The sequence below is a fragment of the Natator depressus genome, chromosome 4, assembly GCF_965152275.1.
Source record: "Natator depressus isolate rNatDep1 chromosome 4, rNatDep2.hap1, whole genome shotgun sequence".
Taxonomy (NCBI): domain Eukaryota; kingdom Metazoa; phylum Chordata; order Testudines; family Cheloniidae; genus Natator; species Natator depressus.
Genome location: NC_134237.1, coordinates 108,489,396 through 108,509,288, shown reverse-complemented (window position 1 = coordinate 108,509,288; position 19,893 = coordinate 108,489,396). Strand labels below are relative to the sequence as shown.

The 19,893-nt window shown below is 39.0% G+C and overlaps 1 protein-coding gene across 7 annotated transcripts in view; it reads left to right on the top strand.

Annotated features, from left to right (window-relative positions):
- SLIT2 (slit guidance ligand 2) overlaps positions 1 to 19,893 on the top strand; it is a 419,356-nt gene that overhangs the window by 337,703 nt on the left and 61,760 nt on the right. For all 7 annotated transcript variants that reach the window (XM_074951617.1, XM_074951610.1, XM_074951615.1 and 4 more), the window contains exons 20-25: positions 1,247 to 1,379; positions 6,255 to 6,323; positions 9,294 to 9,365; positions 9,581 to 9,652; positions 16,858 to 16,929; positions 19,449 to 19,612. In XM_074951617.1, coding sequence (XP_074807718.1) covers positions 1,247 to 1,379; positions 6,255 to 6,323; positions 9,294 to 9,365; positions 9,581 to 9,652; positions 16,858 to 16,929; positions 19,449 to 19,612 — 582 coding nt within the window. The remainder of the gene's footprint in view (positions 1 to 1,246; positions 1,380 to 6,254; positions 6,324 to 9,293; positions 9,366 to 9,580; positions 9,653 to 16,857; positions 16,930 to 19,448; positions 19,613 to 19,893) is intronic.

The following is a 19,893-nucleotide window of genomic DNA, read 5'->3' as shown; positions in this document are numbered from 1 at the left end:
TTTCATAAATGTTAACTGTGATCCCAGTTTAACTCCTGAATAATCATGTCTATTCTAGAAGCAGAACACACACAATTTGAGATGATTAAAAAGCATGCAACTGTTCATATACATCGGTCAACAAGCCTTTTGAAAATAACAGTGCAGTACTGTAAATTGGTATTTGTCTGGAGTACTGTGTCCAGTTTTGGGCCCCACGCTACAAGAAGGATGTAGAAAAATTGGAAAACGTCCAGTGGAGGGCAACAAAAATGATTAGGGGACTGGAACACATGACTTATGAGGAGGGATTTGATAGCCTCTTTCAACTACCTGAAAGAGGGTTCCAAAGAGGATGGATCTAGACTGTTCAGTGGTAGCAGATGACAGAACAAGGAGTGATGGTCTCAAGTTGTAGTGGGGGAGATTTAGGTTGGACATAAGGAAAAACTTTTTCACTAGGAGGGTGGTGAAGCACTGGAATGAGTTACCTAGGGAGGTGGTGGAATCTCCTTCCTTAGAAGTTTTTAAGGTCAGGCTTGATAAAGCCCTGGCTGGGATGATTTAGTTGGGAATTAGGTCCTGCTTTGAGCCAGGGAGTTGGACTAGATGACCTCCTGAGGTCCCTTTCAACCCTGATATTGTATGATTTTGAGGTAAAGTGGAGACTGAGATAATTGGACCAACAGTTGTACAAATGAAAATGTTTTCAAACGCTGACACTTGAATTCAATACTTTCGTTCAGGCTAAATATTCAAATGTTATATTACTATTGCTCAGTCAGTGTGTTACTTATTGATTTTTTTATATTTCTCTGCAAATATTTGAAAAATCTGCTACTCCTCTCTTACATCCCAATCCTTCTAATTCCAGTCTTAATTGTATGTTTGCTGATACTCAAATGTATAACTTTTCCCTATGCTGCCTTTATTTACTTTAAATTATTGTAATTTTTTAGAAATCAGTGTATATATTACTTTATCACTTTGTGTTTAGGAATTTTGACCTTACCTTAATGAGGCTTTTTCTAAAGAATATGACTCATAGATACTAAAAACAGTGTTATACTAAATAAATGATATCATTTGAAATGTAGCTAAAAGTGATAACTTAATTATTTCCATCCATAGAGCTACCGCAGTGCTCTATGGATGGAACCTTCATGTCTGTTAAGTGGAATTAAATACAGTGTGTTAAATTCTTGCCAATTCCTAAGTGCTCTCTGCAGAGCAAAGCTTTATTTATCTGTTTCTTTTCACTAACCAGGAAATGACGACAACAGTTGCTCTCCGTTGTCTCGCTGTCCCACGGAATGTACTTGCCTAGATACTGTGGTTCGCTGCAGCAATAAAGGTCTTAAGGTTTTGCCCAAAGGCATCCCAAAAGATGTAACTGAACTGTAAGTAGCACAAGTTCTTCCTTTTCTTAAATCCAAGTTCAGAGTCATATTGTCTGATTCAGAATGAGGCAGAGTAAGTAGGCAAAATGAAGAACTGACATTTGTCAATCAGCTGGAGTTTGAGACTTTATCGCTTGTTAGATACTAGGACCTGTACGTCAACCAAGGAAATCTTTATAAAAAGAATTTAATAACAAAAAAGTCCTGTTTATAATAGTAAAAAGGCCCATATAATTATGAATTATTGTAGTATTCCTATGATTAGCTAAGTTTTCTCTTAATATAGTAGCCAGAGATCTGTGTGTGTGCACTTAGGGTACATTTTTTGTGCTTACAGAGAGAATGTCGCATTGAATTTTCATTGTCCAACATGGAAGAAATGCAGAAAGTAAACATCATAAATAGCATTAAGATAATTAGCTATTTAAAATTCTTATCGTTTTAATAGTTTAAGGAATTTTTTAGTAACATATTTAAGAAAAAGAGTAATTTTTAATAAATGAATTTCAATCAGTTCTCTAGTGGAGGCTTGTTTATGAAAAAAGTTGTGTATCTGGAAAAATAGTAAAGATTCTTTTGTGAATATCGTAAGGCGGATTTTCAGAAATGTCCTCTTGGGTATTTATTTGCCAACTTCAAGTCTTTAGATTCCCTAGGAATTGGTAATTCTATTCATAGATATAATTTGTGGGTACAGATTAGTTTTGCAGATAGCCAGCTACTCAGTTTTGAATGTGCAAATGCTCTATGCATATGCACTTCAAAGATTTTGAGGCAACCCAAATTTTATACACAAAAGAATGCAAAATTTCAGAAACAAATTTAGAAAATGGGTTATGACTTCTTTGAAACTTCATCTTATATATTTGAGATGTAAAGAAACATTCAGAAAAGCCTCAATAATAAATACCTTTTAATATTTCATCATCTCCTCTTATTACAAATAGCTGCAGTTAATAATTAAACACACAGGAAGGCATTGAAGTATCTTCTGTCCACTCTGTTTAATATTAAAAATCATTAATGTAAATATTTTCTTTGGAAGGCATCTTAAGTGTGCCCTTTAACAGCTTCCTTGTTTTACAACTACAATTATTCAGAAGTTTCTAAAACATCCATCAGTAGTTTGATGGTAAAAACAGGATACCATAACAAATGCATCTGTAATTCCCAAAGAGAAGCTAGTGAGAATTCCTACTGACATTCTAGTAAAGAAAATGATCACCTTTGCTATCAGTGTTTTTAATAAGTTCCTTAATTAAACACAGCTTGCTGCCTGATAGATACAATTTGATTCACATTTAGGAGCAATGGCTTGTAAAATTGTACATATAAAGAAATTTATATGGACTGCAACACCTTTTGTGACTGATAAGTCCCTTACATGCAGTTTTGTGCACCTAAGTTAGTGTCCAAAGTGTGCATGCAGCTCACTGTATTTGTTTTTTTTTTTTAAGAGAAAACAAAGGAGTTAGTTTTCTGCTTGCAGTTGCATCCTGATCAATTCTTCTTGTTCATTAAAATGCATACACCTTCCAAGATGTGATCTCCTTTTCATTATGTAATTGCTCTAATATTTCCTTCATTCAAACTAGTAATGGTTTTTGCAACCAAGAAGAAAATTTGTAACGGGTGAAAACTTATTTTTAACGATACAGAGATAAAATAATAAATTGTTAACATTTTTCTTCAAACCTCATTAATTTTATCACGATATACAGTACCTTACTCCTTCAAGAAAGTTTTTAAAAATACCTTTTGTGACAAAGTTCCTCCTCTGCCTTGGTGGATCCTGCACTTTTTGGCAGATTTGCTCACCTCAGAGGTTCATGGCAGCCCTCAGTTTGGCCGCTTCTGCTAGAGGCTCAAACCTGCCATCACTGGCCAGCATGGGGGAAATGGAGAACAATCTCCGCAGTCTCTGTTGTCCCACCTAGTGGGTCAGGGACAGGCCAGATCCCTTTCCAAATTAGACCTTCCCTTCTGGTGTTGTTCACAGACCAGGTCAAGTCCTCCTGTGTCTGGTCAGGAGTTGGAGGGAACCCGGACCCACCCTCTACACCAGGTTCCAGCCCAGGGCCCTGTGGATAGCAGCTGTCTATGTCTCCTGTATCAGCTGCATGACAGCTACAGCTACAACTCCCTGGGCTACTTCCCCGTGGCCTTCCTCCAGCACCTTCTTTATTCTCACCGCAGGATCTTCCTCCTGAAGCCTGATCATGTTTGTACTCCTCAGTCCTCCAGCAGCATGCCCTTCCCTAACTGATGGGAGGTCCTTTTTTAAACCATGTGTCCTGATTAGTCTGCCTGCCATAATTGATTCTAGTATGTTCTTAATTGGCAGGTGGCTTAATTAGCTTGCCTGTCTTAATTGGTTCTAGCAGGTTCCCTGATTGCTCTAGTGCAGCCCCTGCTCTGGTCACTCAGGGAACAGAAAACTATTTGTCCGGTGGCCAGTATATTTGCCTTCTACCAGACTCCTGTACGCCCACTGGTCTCGGTCTGTCAGACTTTGTTTTTAACCTCTTAATAAAGTGTTAAAAAATTCATTTCCTGCCATTATGCAGTATCATTGATGTATATGTGTAAAAATGTTCAGAAGTACATATCAAAGTTGGCAAAATAAAATAACAACAGGGCTGTGGATGCAGAAGAAGGCAATACAAATGGACTAGACACCATATACCTGGACAGAGGCTGCAAAAAAAAAAAAAAATCTGCTGTGCCCCCTCAGCTAGATACTGTCTGGATTAACTGAAACACTCTCCATAAAGAAAGGATTGCGGATCACCACCAGCTGTCATTAGGCCCTCAAAGTACCACCATGCCCAGCCTCTGATCTCCTCCATCACACATAGCTTGCTAGTAAGAGGAGAAATTAAGGAAAGTCAGTGTCACAGTGCTGGGTTTCCTACAGCCTAGTATCAGTTACCTGCTGCCACCAAGTTTCTCTCTTAGAAATTTTATCTTGTGCTCTCCTCACCAGGAACAGGGATCCCTTCCCCTGGTAAGTACAGTAGATGTTCTTCGAAGATCAGTGCAGAAATCTTCATTCACCACAGCTCCACTCCAGACTGAATTAAGAAACTTGTAATTTATTATTTACAATTAAAACCTGTGAATGAACTCTGGAAGTGCTGCCTATTGTCCTTGTCAAGCCCAGGAAAATCTTCTGGCTTCCTGTTCATAAGCCGGGGAGTCTGATATTCTTCCGGTCTGGTCTCACTACAGCCCTCTCAGTAGCCCAGACCTCTACACCTCTGATGGACCAGTCTCTGGAATCTGGAGAGACCTTTCTCGGCAACTTCAGCCAGCTAGACCAAAATTAGCTCCAGCTAGCAAGTCTCCACTCTCCCTCCTTCAGTGGTCCTTCTCCCAGTACTGACATTCGAACCAACATTCTGGGATGGCTCTCAGCAACCCAGTGAGCCCTCAGAGTCCTTAGGTTTCAAAGCACTATTTCACATCCACCAACATATTTTGCCTCCCATGTGCCTCTTACTTAATATAAACCTAACACATTCCCTAATGTTCTCCACAGTCCCAAACAAACCAAAATGAAAATTCCAACATTTTATCATCTCTAATGCTCTGTAAAGCAATAAACAAAGTATAATTGCATAACCCTCCATTATAAGCAACTAAAAATATGGGAGATCCTCAATTATTATTTGAAAGAAAAATTAAAATAGTTAAGTTTATTTAGCTAAATGTAGATAAGTATCCATCTAGACTCATATCCATATCTATGTTCATCTCTGTGTAACACATGAGATGCTGAATCACAATAGCTGTCAAAGGGAACATAACTGGTCGGTATGAGGAATGAGGTTTTGTATCCACAGCCATCAGAGCTGTGTGAACCTGGGCCCAGCCACCAACCAAACCATTTGGCAAGCTATGTGAATCACCGATGCATGTCCCATCAGGACTCTTGACTTCTGACCTAAGTCAACTGAGGCTGTCCGCAGCACTCCTCTGTTCCCGTTCCTGCTTTTTGGAGGGTATTTTCCCCTTGTGGTCTTTGATTCTCCTTCACCAGCTGTGGTGTTCACAACTGCTCAGAGGATTTGGGATCCATCACATATGTGCCTAACAAGTCTGGTACTCCAGCTAGTCATTGTATTCCTATGATTGCAGGTATGACATAATAGGTTTACTATTAGAATTGGGGCCAGAAGCAGCTACCTCAGCAAACTCATTCACCATTTTTGTCCAACATTGGGTTTGTACTATTGATGTGTAGCTTTACCCACTATGAAGGACCAGATTGGGATAATAATGTCGCTTGTAGCTGTCAAGTTCTGTTTCTATTTACAGTAGCATAAAATCCAATAAGAAAAGGAGTACTTGTGGCACTTGAGAGACTAACAAATTTATTTGAGCATAAGCTTTCGTGAGCTACAGCTCACTTCATTGGATGCATTTAACTTGACTGAATGCATCCGATGAAGTGAGCTGTAGCTCACGAAAGCTTATGCTCAGATAAATTTGTTAGTCTCTAAGGTGCCACAAGTACTCCTTTTCTTTTTGCGAATACAGACTAACCCAGCTGCAACTCTGAAACCAATAAAATCCAATGAACCACATTAAAATGACTTGTATAAGCCTGATGTGGTCTTTACTTCACAAGATACATCTGGCTCTTAGGCAGTTGATCCCATCTATTCCCCAGCCATCATGTCATCCTAATGTTGAAGAAGGTAAAACTATAAGCAAGTGCAGTAGTAAATTGAAACTTTATGTATTCACATGTACTTTTAAAGCACCTATCTCAACCTTATTTATTGCTTTACTCCTAACTATTGTCTTGCTGAAGGTATTGATCTTTTAATTAGATGAATAATACTTCATTATTTTATTTTTCTGTTGTAGTTATTTGGATGGAAACCAGTTTACCCTTGTTCCCAAAGAACTTTCTAACTACAAACATTTAACACTTATGTAAGTAACTTTAGAGCATCTTTTTGTGTGGGATTGATCAAAAAGCTGCTCTTCCATTTAATGAAACAGTTACAAGAAAAACATAAAATGTAACCAACTTTTTAACAAATTTCGCCCTAAGGCACATTTTATAAATGGGATATTTTTAGTCCAGTGATCACAACACATTTTATTGCAGAGTAAATAGGCAGGAACTATAGTAAACCTGAAAAGAAATGCAGAATCTCACAAAATGTGCATTAGAGTATGACAGCTTCAGTACATTGTCACATAGACATACAGTATTAGCCTCAATAAAGGCATGAAATTATTTCAATTACAGAGAAAAGATTTTGTAGTTTATTTGAAACACATAATGCTACATCTCTGCAATTTGGTAACCTGCCACAATTGATGGTCTAATGGTTGGAGAAGGGAATTTAGTCAGGACACTTCATTTTTATTCCTAGCTCTGCTGCTGACTCACTGTGCGATTTTTGAACAAACCACTAAGCTCTTTATGTCTTAGTTGATGCCTTTGTAAAACAGAGATAATACTACTTTCCCTGTGAGACGTATGGGCAGATCCTCAGCTGATGTAAATTGTCATAAGTTCCATTGAATTCAGTGGATCAGCTGGGGATAAACCTCATCATGTTTTGAAGTACCTTGTAGCATAGGAGCAACCACAAATTAAAAATTAGGGCAACAAAATGGCTACCAGTTTTCTTGCATAAAGCAAACTAAATCAGTGTAACATTCTGAAAATGCCCCAGCTCCTTTTGTATGCCTTATTCTAGACTAAATGGTCCAGTCTTCAAATTTAGAAAATAGATGCATCTCATTTTCACAAAATTTCCAAATAGTATCAGCAATTGCACTATTCTCAAATGTATGCAATCTAGGCCTGCATGGAGTGTTTGTGGATTTGTACTGCAAGAGGTGTATGAGACCTACCTTGCAGTATACAGGCCTGTAAGGAGCGTGCGTGTAGGTTACTGTTTGCTGTAGTGATAAGCACTCCTTTGTCATATTGGCCCACAAAGAGGGTGTCTGAAGGTTTGATTGTTTGGAGTAGTGATGATCAACCCTGTATTGTGTATGTAATGTTGAATGCTCATAAAACAAATGCAAATTACAATATCAGATTTACTGTAACTAGTCATTCAGGCTGGCATTTCAATAAATAATGTTGATAGAGTACAAATGCAAAGTATAAACAGCAAAATTGTTCAGTAAATGATAAGTAGTATTAGTACATTAATATTCTGAAATTCTGGGTAGATGTTTGCAAAAGTAGAAAGCCATGTATTACATTTTTGGACATTCTCTCTTGGTATTGAAAGATTATCTGTAAATTCCTATCTTTCCTTGTATATACATTAAAAAGGATCCAGATGATTCAGGTATTCTTGTTTCATAGACCCGTGTTAGACCTCCATAGGCAGGAAATGGATAACTGTGTCAACTGACCATAAATGTGCCCAGGTCAATCATCATCCCAGTAGCGTCATGACTTACAGCTTAAGTTTCCATTGCTTCTTGAGTTACAGAGTTCCTGTACAGCATTAAACAATACACAAATGGAGTAGTGAACATATATGGGACCCATTACTAAATTATTGGAGTTGCTCACAGTCTTTATTTTATTTATCCTCACAACACTGCTGTGAAGTAGGGAAGTATTATTTATCCCCATTTGAAATATGGGGAAATCGAGGCACAAAGAGACTGAAGGCATGTCTACACAGTTGACAGGGTAGATCCTGCTGGTGCGCTTTAGTGTAGTGCTGTTTGAAACACTACTATGTTAACCTCTAATATGCAGCAGCAGGGTCAACACCGACCAATTAATGTGCAACATGTTAGTGTGCCTTAGAAATCACACCTCCATAAATGCATTAACCCACCGTGTAGACAAGTCCAAGGTCATACAGTAGGGAATTGAATCTGGGTCTTCTGTGTCTAGGCCAATACCCTACCCTGGACCATCCTCCTTCTCTTTTCTCTTTCTGGTACAAATAGATTGTGCTCAACTGCACTTGGCCGACATGTTGATGGAAACATTATAGGTTTGTCGTCTTAGGTTTTCTAATGGCAAATTTTGATGAAGAAGCCTGTTGCACACCATTTCTGCCATTGCTTATTCAATAATACTGCTAGACAATCACAGCTAAAATATTAAGACCCCTCAGAAGCTAATGCCAAAGAATACTCTAAAGAACAATAATGAAATAAGCAAGATGAGCAAAGCCAAGAGAAGGTAGAACAACAGTAGGAGAAAGTAGAAACAACTACAGTTTCCATCAGCATGATTCATTTCCAAACTTTCCCCACCAAGCACAGTGCCCTTCAAAGATTCTTTCTCCAAATGCCAGCTGCCTTAAATTTAAATTAAGAAAAAAGACTTCATTCATTAGAATATGGAGCAGCCACAAGGACTTCAAAACTTTCACCCATGTAGACCCAAGATTTCACATGTTATAGGAGCATTGGAACCCAGGAACAAGTTTTGGGGGGGGGGGGAAAACCTTCTTTAAAATAGTTGTACCTATGTTTTGAGACCTCCAGATCAAGGGTGTCAGGTAATACTTATTCATATTCCATTAGGGAGGTAGCTAGAAAGATTCCCACTTAAAATTATCTACCTACATCCCTATTCCCAGTTCACCTGCTAGTTTCATTTAACACTGTAAGATACAGTCTTAGTAAAGGAGCATGATGGATGCTGGCATTGTATAAGAATGCAGGACACTGAATTGCCTGGCCTTTTATCCTTTGAAATGAGAACACTTTTCATTTATCAATGTAAGCTCTTGCTTGGCTTGTACGTGGCATGTGACAATAAAAAGGCATTATTTAAAATATCAATATTAATAAAAATACTACCCCTACTAATAAAAATAATGTGCTATTTCAGTTCTACAGTATGGTGTTTCAGAGTTTGTGCAGTCATTTTATGGACTGAATTTCTGAATTTATTTTTTATAGAGATTTAAGTAACAACAGAATCAGCACTCTTTCTAACCAGAGCTTCAGCAACATGACTCAGCTGCTCACCTTGTAAGTTTAAATGTATAACAATGAATGTATGAAAACATTACAGTGTTCATTGTCTTGAAAAGAAAAGGCAACCTATTAATATTAAAACTTGCTTGATTTGGAGGCTGTAAGATAACTGTTTCCTAACTGGCTATGAATGCAAAAGGTACATTTAATCATGCTCTGCATTGTATGTGAGTGTTTGTTTACTTGTTTGTTATTTTATATGCTTTCAGAATTCTTAGTTACAACCGTCTGAGGTGTATCCCTGCACGGACATTTGATGGGTTGAAATCACTTAGGTTACTGTAAGTAATTATTTTATTTTGAAAAAACTTATTTTGTGTAACAACAGACTTGGAAACCCATAGGGAATTAATAAATCTTCAACCCCAATAAGTACGTGAGGAAAAAATAAAGAACAAAGAATCACAAAATATTAATTTGCTGCATTTTTATTATATAATTAAAATGGAGTACAGTGAGTATAAATAAGTGCTGTGATAGGTCATAGAAAGACTGTGCATTGTACACATTTCTATTCTACTTCTTGTTTCTTTGTCTCTTATGTCACGTTCTTGCTTGTAAGATTCAGTTGTGTATGTCTAAAAATGTTATTTGTATGTGACATAGGAATGGAGTCTCAAACTATATGGTGTTACTATTCTAAGTACCTTTTATTTTTTTTTTTTAGCCATTAGATTTTGAATGTGTCTTAGCATTCCCTTAATAAATTGCTTACTTTCTTTCACTTAACTTTGGGTGCTTTTCCAACTCAGAATTTGATGAACAACTGATGATGAATAAAATATTCTGTGATTTAGCCCAGTTTCTTTTAACAAACAGACTGCTATTTTAATTTTATTTGTGTGTTGCTTGAAGTTATTTAAATGTTTGGTGCACACAAATCTCAGTCTGTGGATAGCTTCCTGTATTCTTTCAAGTATTTGCTGTTCAGTATCTGAGCTGTATGATTGGTCACCTGAATTACTAAATTTTGATCTCTGACAAAGAGGCATACATCTTATTATGAACTAATTTTACTTAGGACTGGTTCTGAGAGCAACAGAACTTGTGAATGGGGCCCATATTGGTATGGTCCACCATAGCAGGTCAGAGAGTCCTGCACATGCTCGTTCCTAATGTGAGAAAGCTAAGCTGAGCCTATTTGTTGACTCAAAGTACAATGGCCAGATTCTGGATGCTGATCTTTTTGACCATTTCAGTGGTGCAAAGCAGCCAAAAATCCAGTTTAACCATCTGCTAATGAATTCCTCTGGCTTATGGATAATTTCCTGCTGGCACAGAAACATCACAGGTATTCTATACCCAATTCACATCCTGACTTCTAGCTGAACATGACCAGGGCCTTTGGATGTGTAGTTAGAGTTCTGGGACTTCTTTAACTTTTAGACATGAATGTCACCAGGCACTGCTAGTTTTTGGAGCTGCCTGTCTCTATCAGATATGAGGGAATGGCATTGGGATAGAGAATATTTCAAGCCACAAGTTCATTTTCCTTGCTTCTGCTGCCCTTACCTGGGGTACTTCTAGGATTTTACTCTTGGATGCTCCTACTGCCTCCTTGGGGATTTCCTTCAGGACTCTTCTACTGGAAGATTCCCTTCCATTTTGGCCTCCTTCCCAGTTGCTGATGCCCCCCTACCTGGCTGTTTCATGCTGCCTGCTATTTGTTGTTTCCACTCTTCCCTCGCAGTTATCCTGGCCTTATTTATATTCCCTGTGCCTCAGCCTCCCTGTCCCTCCCATTATTGCCCCTCCTTCAACTAATGTATCCGTGCCCCTATTCTCCCCTAAACAAAGTGTCGCTGCTCTTCTCCCAGGAGATTTCTCCTTCCACCCTCCTCTCTAGCTTATGTTCCAAACTAGGGCTATCGGTTAATCACAGTAAACTCGTGATTAACTCAAAAAAAAATGAATTGCAATTAAAAAAATTAATCACAATTAATTGCAGTTTTAATTGCACTGTTAAACAATAGAATAACAATAGAAATTTATTAAATATTTTGGATGTTTTTCTACATTTTCAAATATATTGATTTTAATTACAACACACAATACCAAATGTACAGTGCTCACTTTATATTATTATTTTTATTACAAATATTTGCACTGCAGAAATGATAAATGAAAGAAATAGTGTTTTTCAATTCTCCTAATACAAGTACTGTAGTGCAGTCTCTTTATCATGAAAGTAGATTTTTTTTGTTACATAACTCACAAACAAAACAATGTAAAACTTTGGAGCCCACAAGTCTACTCAGACCTACTTCTTGTTCAGACAATCGCTAAGACCAACCAGTTTGTTTACATTTACTGGAGATAATGCTGCCTGCTTCTTATTTACAATGTCACTTGAAAATAAGAACAGGCATTCACATGGCACTTTTGTAACCAGCGTTGCAAGGTATTTACATGCCAGATATGCTAAACATTTATATACCCCTTTGTTATACCAATAAAATAAAAACCAGCAGGATCTTATTAAAGGGAAAAAGGCAAAATACCACATTTATTGTGAATACCGAAAGAATCATAGTAAGCAGTTAGTTATAGCTATAACATTCCATTCAATCTCATATTTATTCACACATTCATTCATACAAACACACACACACAGGTTCTGCAAGGTTGTTATCATAGTTACCAGCCTTAGAGTTGCTCATGCCAAGCCACTGGCCAGGTGGCCTGGACATGAGGAGGGAGCAGGGCCTTGTCAGTTGCTCATCTGATGCTCCTGGAAGTTGGTTTGCAGAATCAGACCCCAAAGTTCTCACTTTTTAGAGTCTATTTTTATAGGAATTTCTTCCTATTCCAGTCTATGCTGCTAGATGTTACCTTGTTCTTTGGTTCTCCCATTCTTGAGGCTGTTGGGTGGATTCCTGTCTGCCCTCCTGGGGTCCTCTGGTTATTTCCACTTGACACCTTCTTCAGCCGATGGACACTGGATTCTTAGGCTGGCACCTCCCTGATCATTCAGTTATTATCCACACCAAGCATCCATCCACATACATCCTCTATCTCTATTTTAATCACAATTGTTAATACAACAAAAGGGCAGGGAGTCTCTGGGTGCTGTTTCTGTTGTTAGAGTATTGCTTTGAGTCTCTCTCTCTGTGAATTGCTTTGAGAACAGACTCTGTCTTAGAATGTACTATCACAATTAGCAGCTTGCAAGTTTCACACATAGAGGGAGAGAAACAGTACCAAAAACCAAGAGACCTCTTAATTAGTAATACCCTGGAATTTAAACTATGGGGAATCAAACTCATTTGTGATTTTAATACAGAACTTCTTTAATGACAGGTTTCAGAGTAACAGCCGTGTTAGTCTGTATTCGCAAAAAGAAAAAAGAAAAGGAGTACTTGTGGCACCTTAGAGACTAACCAGTTTATTTGAGCATGAGCTTTCGTGAGCTACAGCTCACTTCATCGGATGCATAGCATATTGTGGAAACTGCAGAAGACATTATATACACACAGAGACCATGAAACAAAACTTCCTCCCACCCCACTGTCCTGCTCGTAACAGCTTATCTAAAGTGATCATCAAGGGAGGGCCATTTCCAGCACAAATCCAGGTTTTCTCACCCTTGCCCCCGCCCCCCCCCCCCCCACAGACACACATACAAACTCACTCTCCTGCTGGTAATAGAGCAGGAGAGTGAGTTTGTATGTGTGTCTGTGGGGGGGGCGGGGGGAAGGGTGAGAAAACCTGGATTTGTGCTGGAAATGGCCCTCCCTTGATGATCACTTTAGATAAGCTGTTACGAGCAGGACAGTGGGGTGGGAGGAAGTTTTGTTTCATGGTCTCTGTGTGTATATAATGTCTTCTGCAGTTTCCACAATATGCTATGCATCCGATTAAGTGAGCTGTAGCTCACGAAAGCTCATGCTCAAATAAACTGGTTAGTCTCTAAGGTGCCACAAGTACTCCTTTTCTTTTTTCTTTTTGCGAACTTCTTTAATATGATCCAACATCTTCATGCTTTGGCCACCATTCCAGAGGACATGCTTCCGTGCTGCTGATGCTCATTAAAAAAATAATGCATTAATTAAATTTGTGACTGAACTCCTTGGGGGAGAATTATATGTTTTCTGCTCCGTTTTACCCGCATTCTGCTATATATTTCGTGTTATGGCAGTCTCAGATGATGACTCAGCACATATTGTTCATTTTAAGAATACTTTCACTGCAGTTTTGACAAAACGCAAAGAAGGTACCAATGTGAGATTTCTAAAGATAGCTACAGCACTGGACCCAAGGTTTAAGAATCTAAAGTGCTTTCCAAAATCTGAGAGGGATGAGGTGTGGAGCATGCTTTCAGAAGTCTTAAAACACTCCGATGCAGAAAGTACAGAACCCGAACCACCAAAAAAGAAAATCAGTCTCAGATGATGAAACTGAACGTGCATCAGTCCACACTGCTTTGTATCGTTATCAAGCAGAAGCCGTCGTCAGCATAGACTCATGTCCTCTGGAATGGTGGTTGAAGTGACATATGAATCCTTAGTATATCTGGCATGTAAATATCTTGCAATGCTGGCTACAACAGTGCCATGCGAATGCCTGTTCTCACTTTCAGAAGACATTGTAAACAAGAAGCAGGCAGCATTATCTCCTGCAAATGTAAACAAACTTGTTTGTCTGAGTGATTGGCTGAACAAGAAGTAGGACTGAGTGGACTTGTAGGCTCTAAAGTTTTACATTGTTTTATTTTTGAATGCAGGTTTTTTTATACGTAATTCTACATTTGTAAGTTCAACTTTCATGATAAAGAGCACTGTGCAGTATGTATTCTGTGTTGTAATTGGAATCAATATATTTGAAAATGTAGAAAACGTCCAAAAATATTTAAATAAATGGTATTCTATTATTGTCTAACAGCACGATTAATTGTACAATTAATCACGAGTAATTGCGATTAATTTTTTTAATCGCTTGACGGCCCTACTTCAAACCAGTCCATCTGTTTCTCTCTCCCCTGTTTAGCTATTTTGTCCCTATCTTCCTTTCCTCCTGAAAGAATCTCTCTGCACACCCACCCTCATAGCAACCCTGGTCATCACTACTCCAACCCAGCTGGGCTAACATCTTTTGTCTTGCCTGTGTGAACAGAAAAGGACATACTGTGAATGGGAAGGGACAGTGAGGATGGAGAGATATAACTGGATGTTTATTCACGTACTAGCTACTTTATTAAATCTGTAAACAGGATAACTTGTTAAGGCAACCTGTGCCGGCAGTGGTGAAAGGAGGTAGGCGTTAGCCAGCCAAGCTATCACCAGTTTTACCCCTTTTGATGCTCTAACCTGGAGCATGCTCTAATTCCAGATTCACTCAGTCACGCACTCACTCTAAACTAAGGCCCTAACAGAGCCTGTATCATATTATTTGGTAGTCTACCACAACCGAGAGCAGCCTGCTATGTAGAAAGACATTATGCCATGTAAGAGTGCTTTAGGCTTACCTGCAAGTGCCAACACCTGCTTCCTAGGAAAGATGGTGACTAATTCACAAAGAAGGCAACTCAACCCAGGCATTAGATTGGGGGTGTAGAGGAGAAGGTGATGAAATTCTTCCAAGCGCTGCACACAAAATGAGACCTACCCATGTGAGTCACCAAAATGAGGCATTGCTCTCAGCAAATTGAATACATGCTCAAATTATTTGAGAAGCTCTCTAAGCTCCACTAGGCTCCTTGAGTTTGTCTTCTCCTATGTGCGACTTTGGTATTCCAAAGGGATCTGCTAGGTTCCTGAAGTTTGGCTTCTCCTTAACTGGAGGCGGGGGCGGGGGGGGGCAAATGCAACCCACTTCTGGCACTAAAATGAGAGGCTGTTCACAGTAAAGTGTGCAGTTCTGTGGTCCTCCCTCTTCTTCCTTACATGAGGAATGAAGTAATTTAAATGTCATCATTAATATCACTAGGTTCTGAGTTATCACTACCTGATCTGAATGGGGCAGTTCACACCTCTCAGCTATTGTTCTTATCACTGTATCACATTATTCACATTTGAGGATTTTTTCACAACCACAACAGAGTTTTACTGGGGATTTCTTTGTTTTTGTTTCTTAACGAAAGCTGAGATTCTAGAGAACAAGATAGTAGCTTCAGAGGTGTGCCTTTACACCATATGAACACCAGCAGTTTCCAAATCTGGACTCAGCTCCTTCCTTTTGACCTCTGTTAGGTCAAAAGAGCCAGTTATTGGAGGTCCACCCCTTGGACCTCCAAGAACTACCCACTGAAGGGAGTCTGATTCTCTGCTGTCAGGATCTACCCCCCAAATTGTGATCCTGTCAAACCAACAATATTGAAAAAGAATAAGAAACTCCAGGCTGATTCAGAAAAAAGTGTCGTACAAAGCAACCACATAATTCCATAAGAACCCGTGCCAGAACCCTGCACAATTGTCCAGGTCTATAGGTATCCATCTCATTAGTTTTAAATCCTTGCATTACGCAAATTCTTCAGCCTAGCTAACTCACATAAACAGCTGCTACCACAGTACTTGTGAAACCCAAAACATAACATATGAACTGCAGCTCTGTTAATATCCACCACTAATAAATGCAAAGATGGGGAAGGGAGGGTAGGGTATTGATTTTTGCAATGCAGCAAGCAAAGTAGTAAGCAGTATTCTATTTGTCGAGGCCACAGTCCCAGTAACCCAGTTCAGGCACTTATCAATGGGAGCCTCTCTGTCAAGAAGGGGTGCTCAGTTGACTGGTGCTTTAGTGCTGCCTGGGGTATATCCTGCCTTCCTGACCTTACCCTGCATTTCAGTACTCGGGGCCAGTGTACTCAGTTGCCATATTAACGCACCATGCTTTAGCCCACACAACTATAAAAACACCTCATACGATTTTAATCATAAGCCTAGGTATGTGTAGCTATATGCGTGAATGAAAGTTTATATAGATAGGAAGGGAGAACCCTTTTGGGTAGATCTGCCCCAGATATGACTGAACCACCCCTGTGTTTTTCATCAATAAAGAATTTCATTTTATGATTATATTAATATCAGTTACAGATTCACAATTGGTTTTCGTGAACCTTTGTGGCATGTGTGTTGCAAAAAGCAAATGAAGAGCACAAACAGAATCAGTGAAATTCTAGTTGAGCTTCTGAAAAGTTAACAAAGAATTACTTTCTCTTCTTTTCCCTGCTCTGAACCCTCTAAGTACTGCAGTATTAATAGTTGATCTGCATCTTGAGCAAGTTTTATTTTTTTAATTAAAAAATAAAACCGTTTAAATTTTTAGTCCGAATTCAGAACAAAAACCTGAGAGGCAGGCAGGTGGGAAGGCTGCAAATGCACAGGAACTGAAATTAAATGTGAAACTGAATCAAGTTTGTAAAATCACAAGCCTGCAGAGTTAAACTGCTGAGTTCCAGGCATTTATAGTTGTTGAAAAATAACAAAAGGCAAGTTCACTTGTGCTTCCTCAGAAAAAATACCTGTTTTGGTTATTTTCTTTTCCTTAGGTCTTTACATGGCAATGATATTTCTGTTGTTCCTGAAGGAGCTTTTAATGATCTTTCAGCATTATCACATCTGTGAGTATTCAGTCATATATTTTTTACTGACATGTATGTGGACCTCCTGCCTGGATCAGCATTTCATGGAAAGACTTTTTTCTAGAGTAACATCTGGCTATTTTGCTCAGTTTTCTGTGTGCTACAAAGAGCAAAGGTGAATTGGAACCGTTGGAGTTCAGAGGAAAGTACTGAATTTGATCCTTGCAAGAGAGGAGAGAGTATATTCCTGCATACAAGTGTACAAACATACCTGAGTTTGACATTGCTGAGCAGATGCAGTTTTTAAGTGTCTTTATATGTGGAGTCATCTGTTTTTGTTTGCTGTAAGCAAGTAATGGTCCAGCTTTGTGCTCAGACGTATTCAGCCTCTGGGAATGTCACAGAAACTTGAAAGGGTACTGATTAATTTTGGTTTCATCCTTATTTACAATTCATTCAAATGCTGCTATCAGGATGACACATGTGCACGAAGACAGATGAAACTGGCATGGGGAACTGGAAAGGGAGTAGGAGATGGAGGTTATGAAAGAAGAGTGAAAGGAATTTCTTGTGTACATGCAAAGTAAAATGACAAAGTGGCTGCTTTCTCTTGTACTTTAACCCTCCGAGTTTTTGTCTTCCCCTTCCATGATTCCAAGATGGCAGCTATAAGTATCTTTGGTCATGCTCTTTGGAAGCATTTTAAAAACATGTATGAGCAAATAAGTTTGACCCTCTCCTTACCCCACCCCCATAAAAAGGTTGTTTGCCTGTTGTATTGGCAATCATGTTAGACTTGCCTATATTTTGATTTTTAAGTAGAGTAATTCCCCTCATCTCAGCTCTACCTGGTGGCATTTTTGTGCCATCTCGTGGTGACATAGCATCATGTCACTGTGTCAGCAGACAGAGCATACCTCTGCTTTTTTGGAGAGGTGACTGCTTTATGCGCTCCAGCTATTTTTCCCCCGGGTTCTAGGTAGGAGAAAGTTCTATCATATTCTTCCTCTTGTTCTTTTTCTAACAAGGGATATTTCTCTCCCTCAATCTGAAGCTGGAAACATCACCTTTCTCTTGAGAAGGCAGAGAGCGTTTTCCCTCTCTCATAGGTGGAGAACCATTTCCTCTTTTTCTCTGGAACAATAGCGGGGGGGGGGGGTACCTCTCGTATGTGTAACATAGGAGTAAGGAGAATAAAAGCATCTATAGAACTGGATCTTTTTTTTTTTACTGCTCCCCATGCCTGACTAAGTGAGTGGGTTCAGCAGGGTAAATCACAGAAGTCCTTCCTGCTTGGTCAGGCAGAATGAGAAGCATTTCTGCAATCTTCATTCTGTTCATGGTATTTGAGCCATGCTCTGATCATTTTTCCTGGGATCCTCTTACTTTCTCAGAAGGCCTAGTGGTGTGAGATCAGGATGTGGAACAGTCTCAAGGGCAGTGGAATACCGAAGGCATTTCCAGGACTGCCTATTGAAATGCTGGACGCATGGCGGACTCATTTCTTTAAATCAGTGGCATAGCTTCATTTCATAGCAGCACAGTGGGAACCCTGGATACACTACTGTTATAAAGTGACACACTGTATATATCCTCTCCATTAGCCACAAAACAGTGTGCTCCTGCCTAAGCGAGTTGTAACAACATTTGTGCTCTCTGCTAGGAAAACCTTGACTGTTAAAGATGACACTTCATAAATTGAGTAATTCAGAAACTCTTTTAAAATATTTTAAACAATAAAATGTGCTCAAATTTCTTTATTACAAAAATTAAAATGTTAACAGTTACATCCAGCTGAATTCAAGATAAATACGCTTTCTATAGGGCCCACTGAGGGGATAATGATTCAATGGAACTTGCTAAAAATGTTGCATTACTTCAGATTGTTAGTGGCAGAGTTCTGTCCTTCCCCAGGAGCAGGTCTTTTAGGCCTGCCTCTACTGACTGCTGTCAATGCCATAAGCACTGAGCTTGCTCAGGGAATCTCCTTACATAATCATGAAGAGGAGATCTCTGATGAGATCAGTAACCATGGGTTTATATTCATTGGCAGAGCTCCAAAGAGAAAATAATAAATTGCAGTTTTGTGGGGAGAAAGATAAAAGCAAATGATTTATGCAGGGCATGCAGCCATGAACTGGAAGAGGGAAGTATATTTCTTTTAATGGTTTCCCCCATTTTTTGCAGGGTGGCCTTAAGCCCCAGTTGAAGAGTCACTGGAGTGCAAGGGTTTTACTTCATCCTCTGGCTAACTTAACTTCCCATTACAAAAATTTTTCCACAGCTTCAGACGCTCTTTGTTAAACTCAAATACATTGACCATTTAAGTACAAAGGGTGATACTGAGCGCATTAGCATCAGTTCTCCAAAATCCATATTAATGTAACTGAGAACAATGGCTAGCATTCTGGCAAAGTTTGTTGCTGAGTCCTAGTTTCAAAGCCAAGATCCAGGTAATCCATGTAGCGCATTTAGCTTTTAGGAGTTTTCTGCTGATTATACATTTGTTTTTGTTATACAAAGCAAGCACATAAAACTGTTATGTTTTTTTCCCCCAGTGCTATTGGAGCAAATCCTCTGTACTGTGATTGTAACATGCAATGGTTGTCCGACTGGGTAAAGTCAGAATACAAAGAACCTGGTATTGCACGTTGTGCTGGTCCTGGAGAAATGGCAGATAAACTACTTCTCACAACTCCATCTAAAAAATTTACTTGCCAAGGTACTGTTTTATGTTTCTTCTGATGTGGCAGTCAATTTGAAATTTTACAGTGGAATAGTTGAATTGTGAAATGTGAAATTGTGAAATGATACTTTCTAAAGATATTCATTATAACGCCTTTACTGTTGGGTCCTTTGTCATGGGCAGGACCAAGGTGGATACTCCTCATACTCAAAGTTCTATAGCCATTGGTTCCAACAAAGAGCATCTCAACCTATGCAGCATAAATTCTTGTAAGTGTTCCAATTTCCAGTTCCTTTCTGACAAAAGTTGTAGAAGAA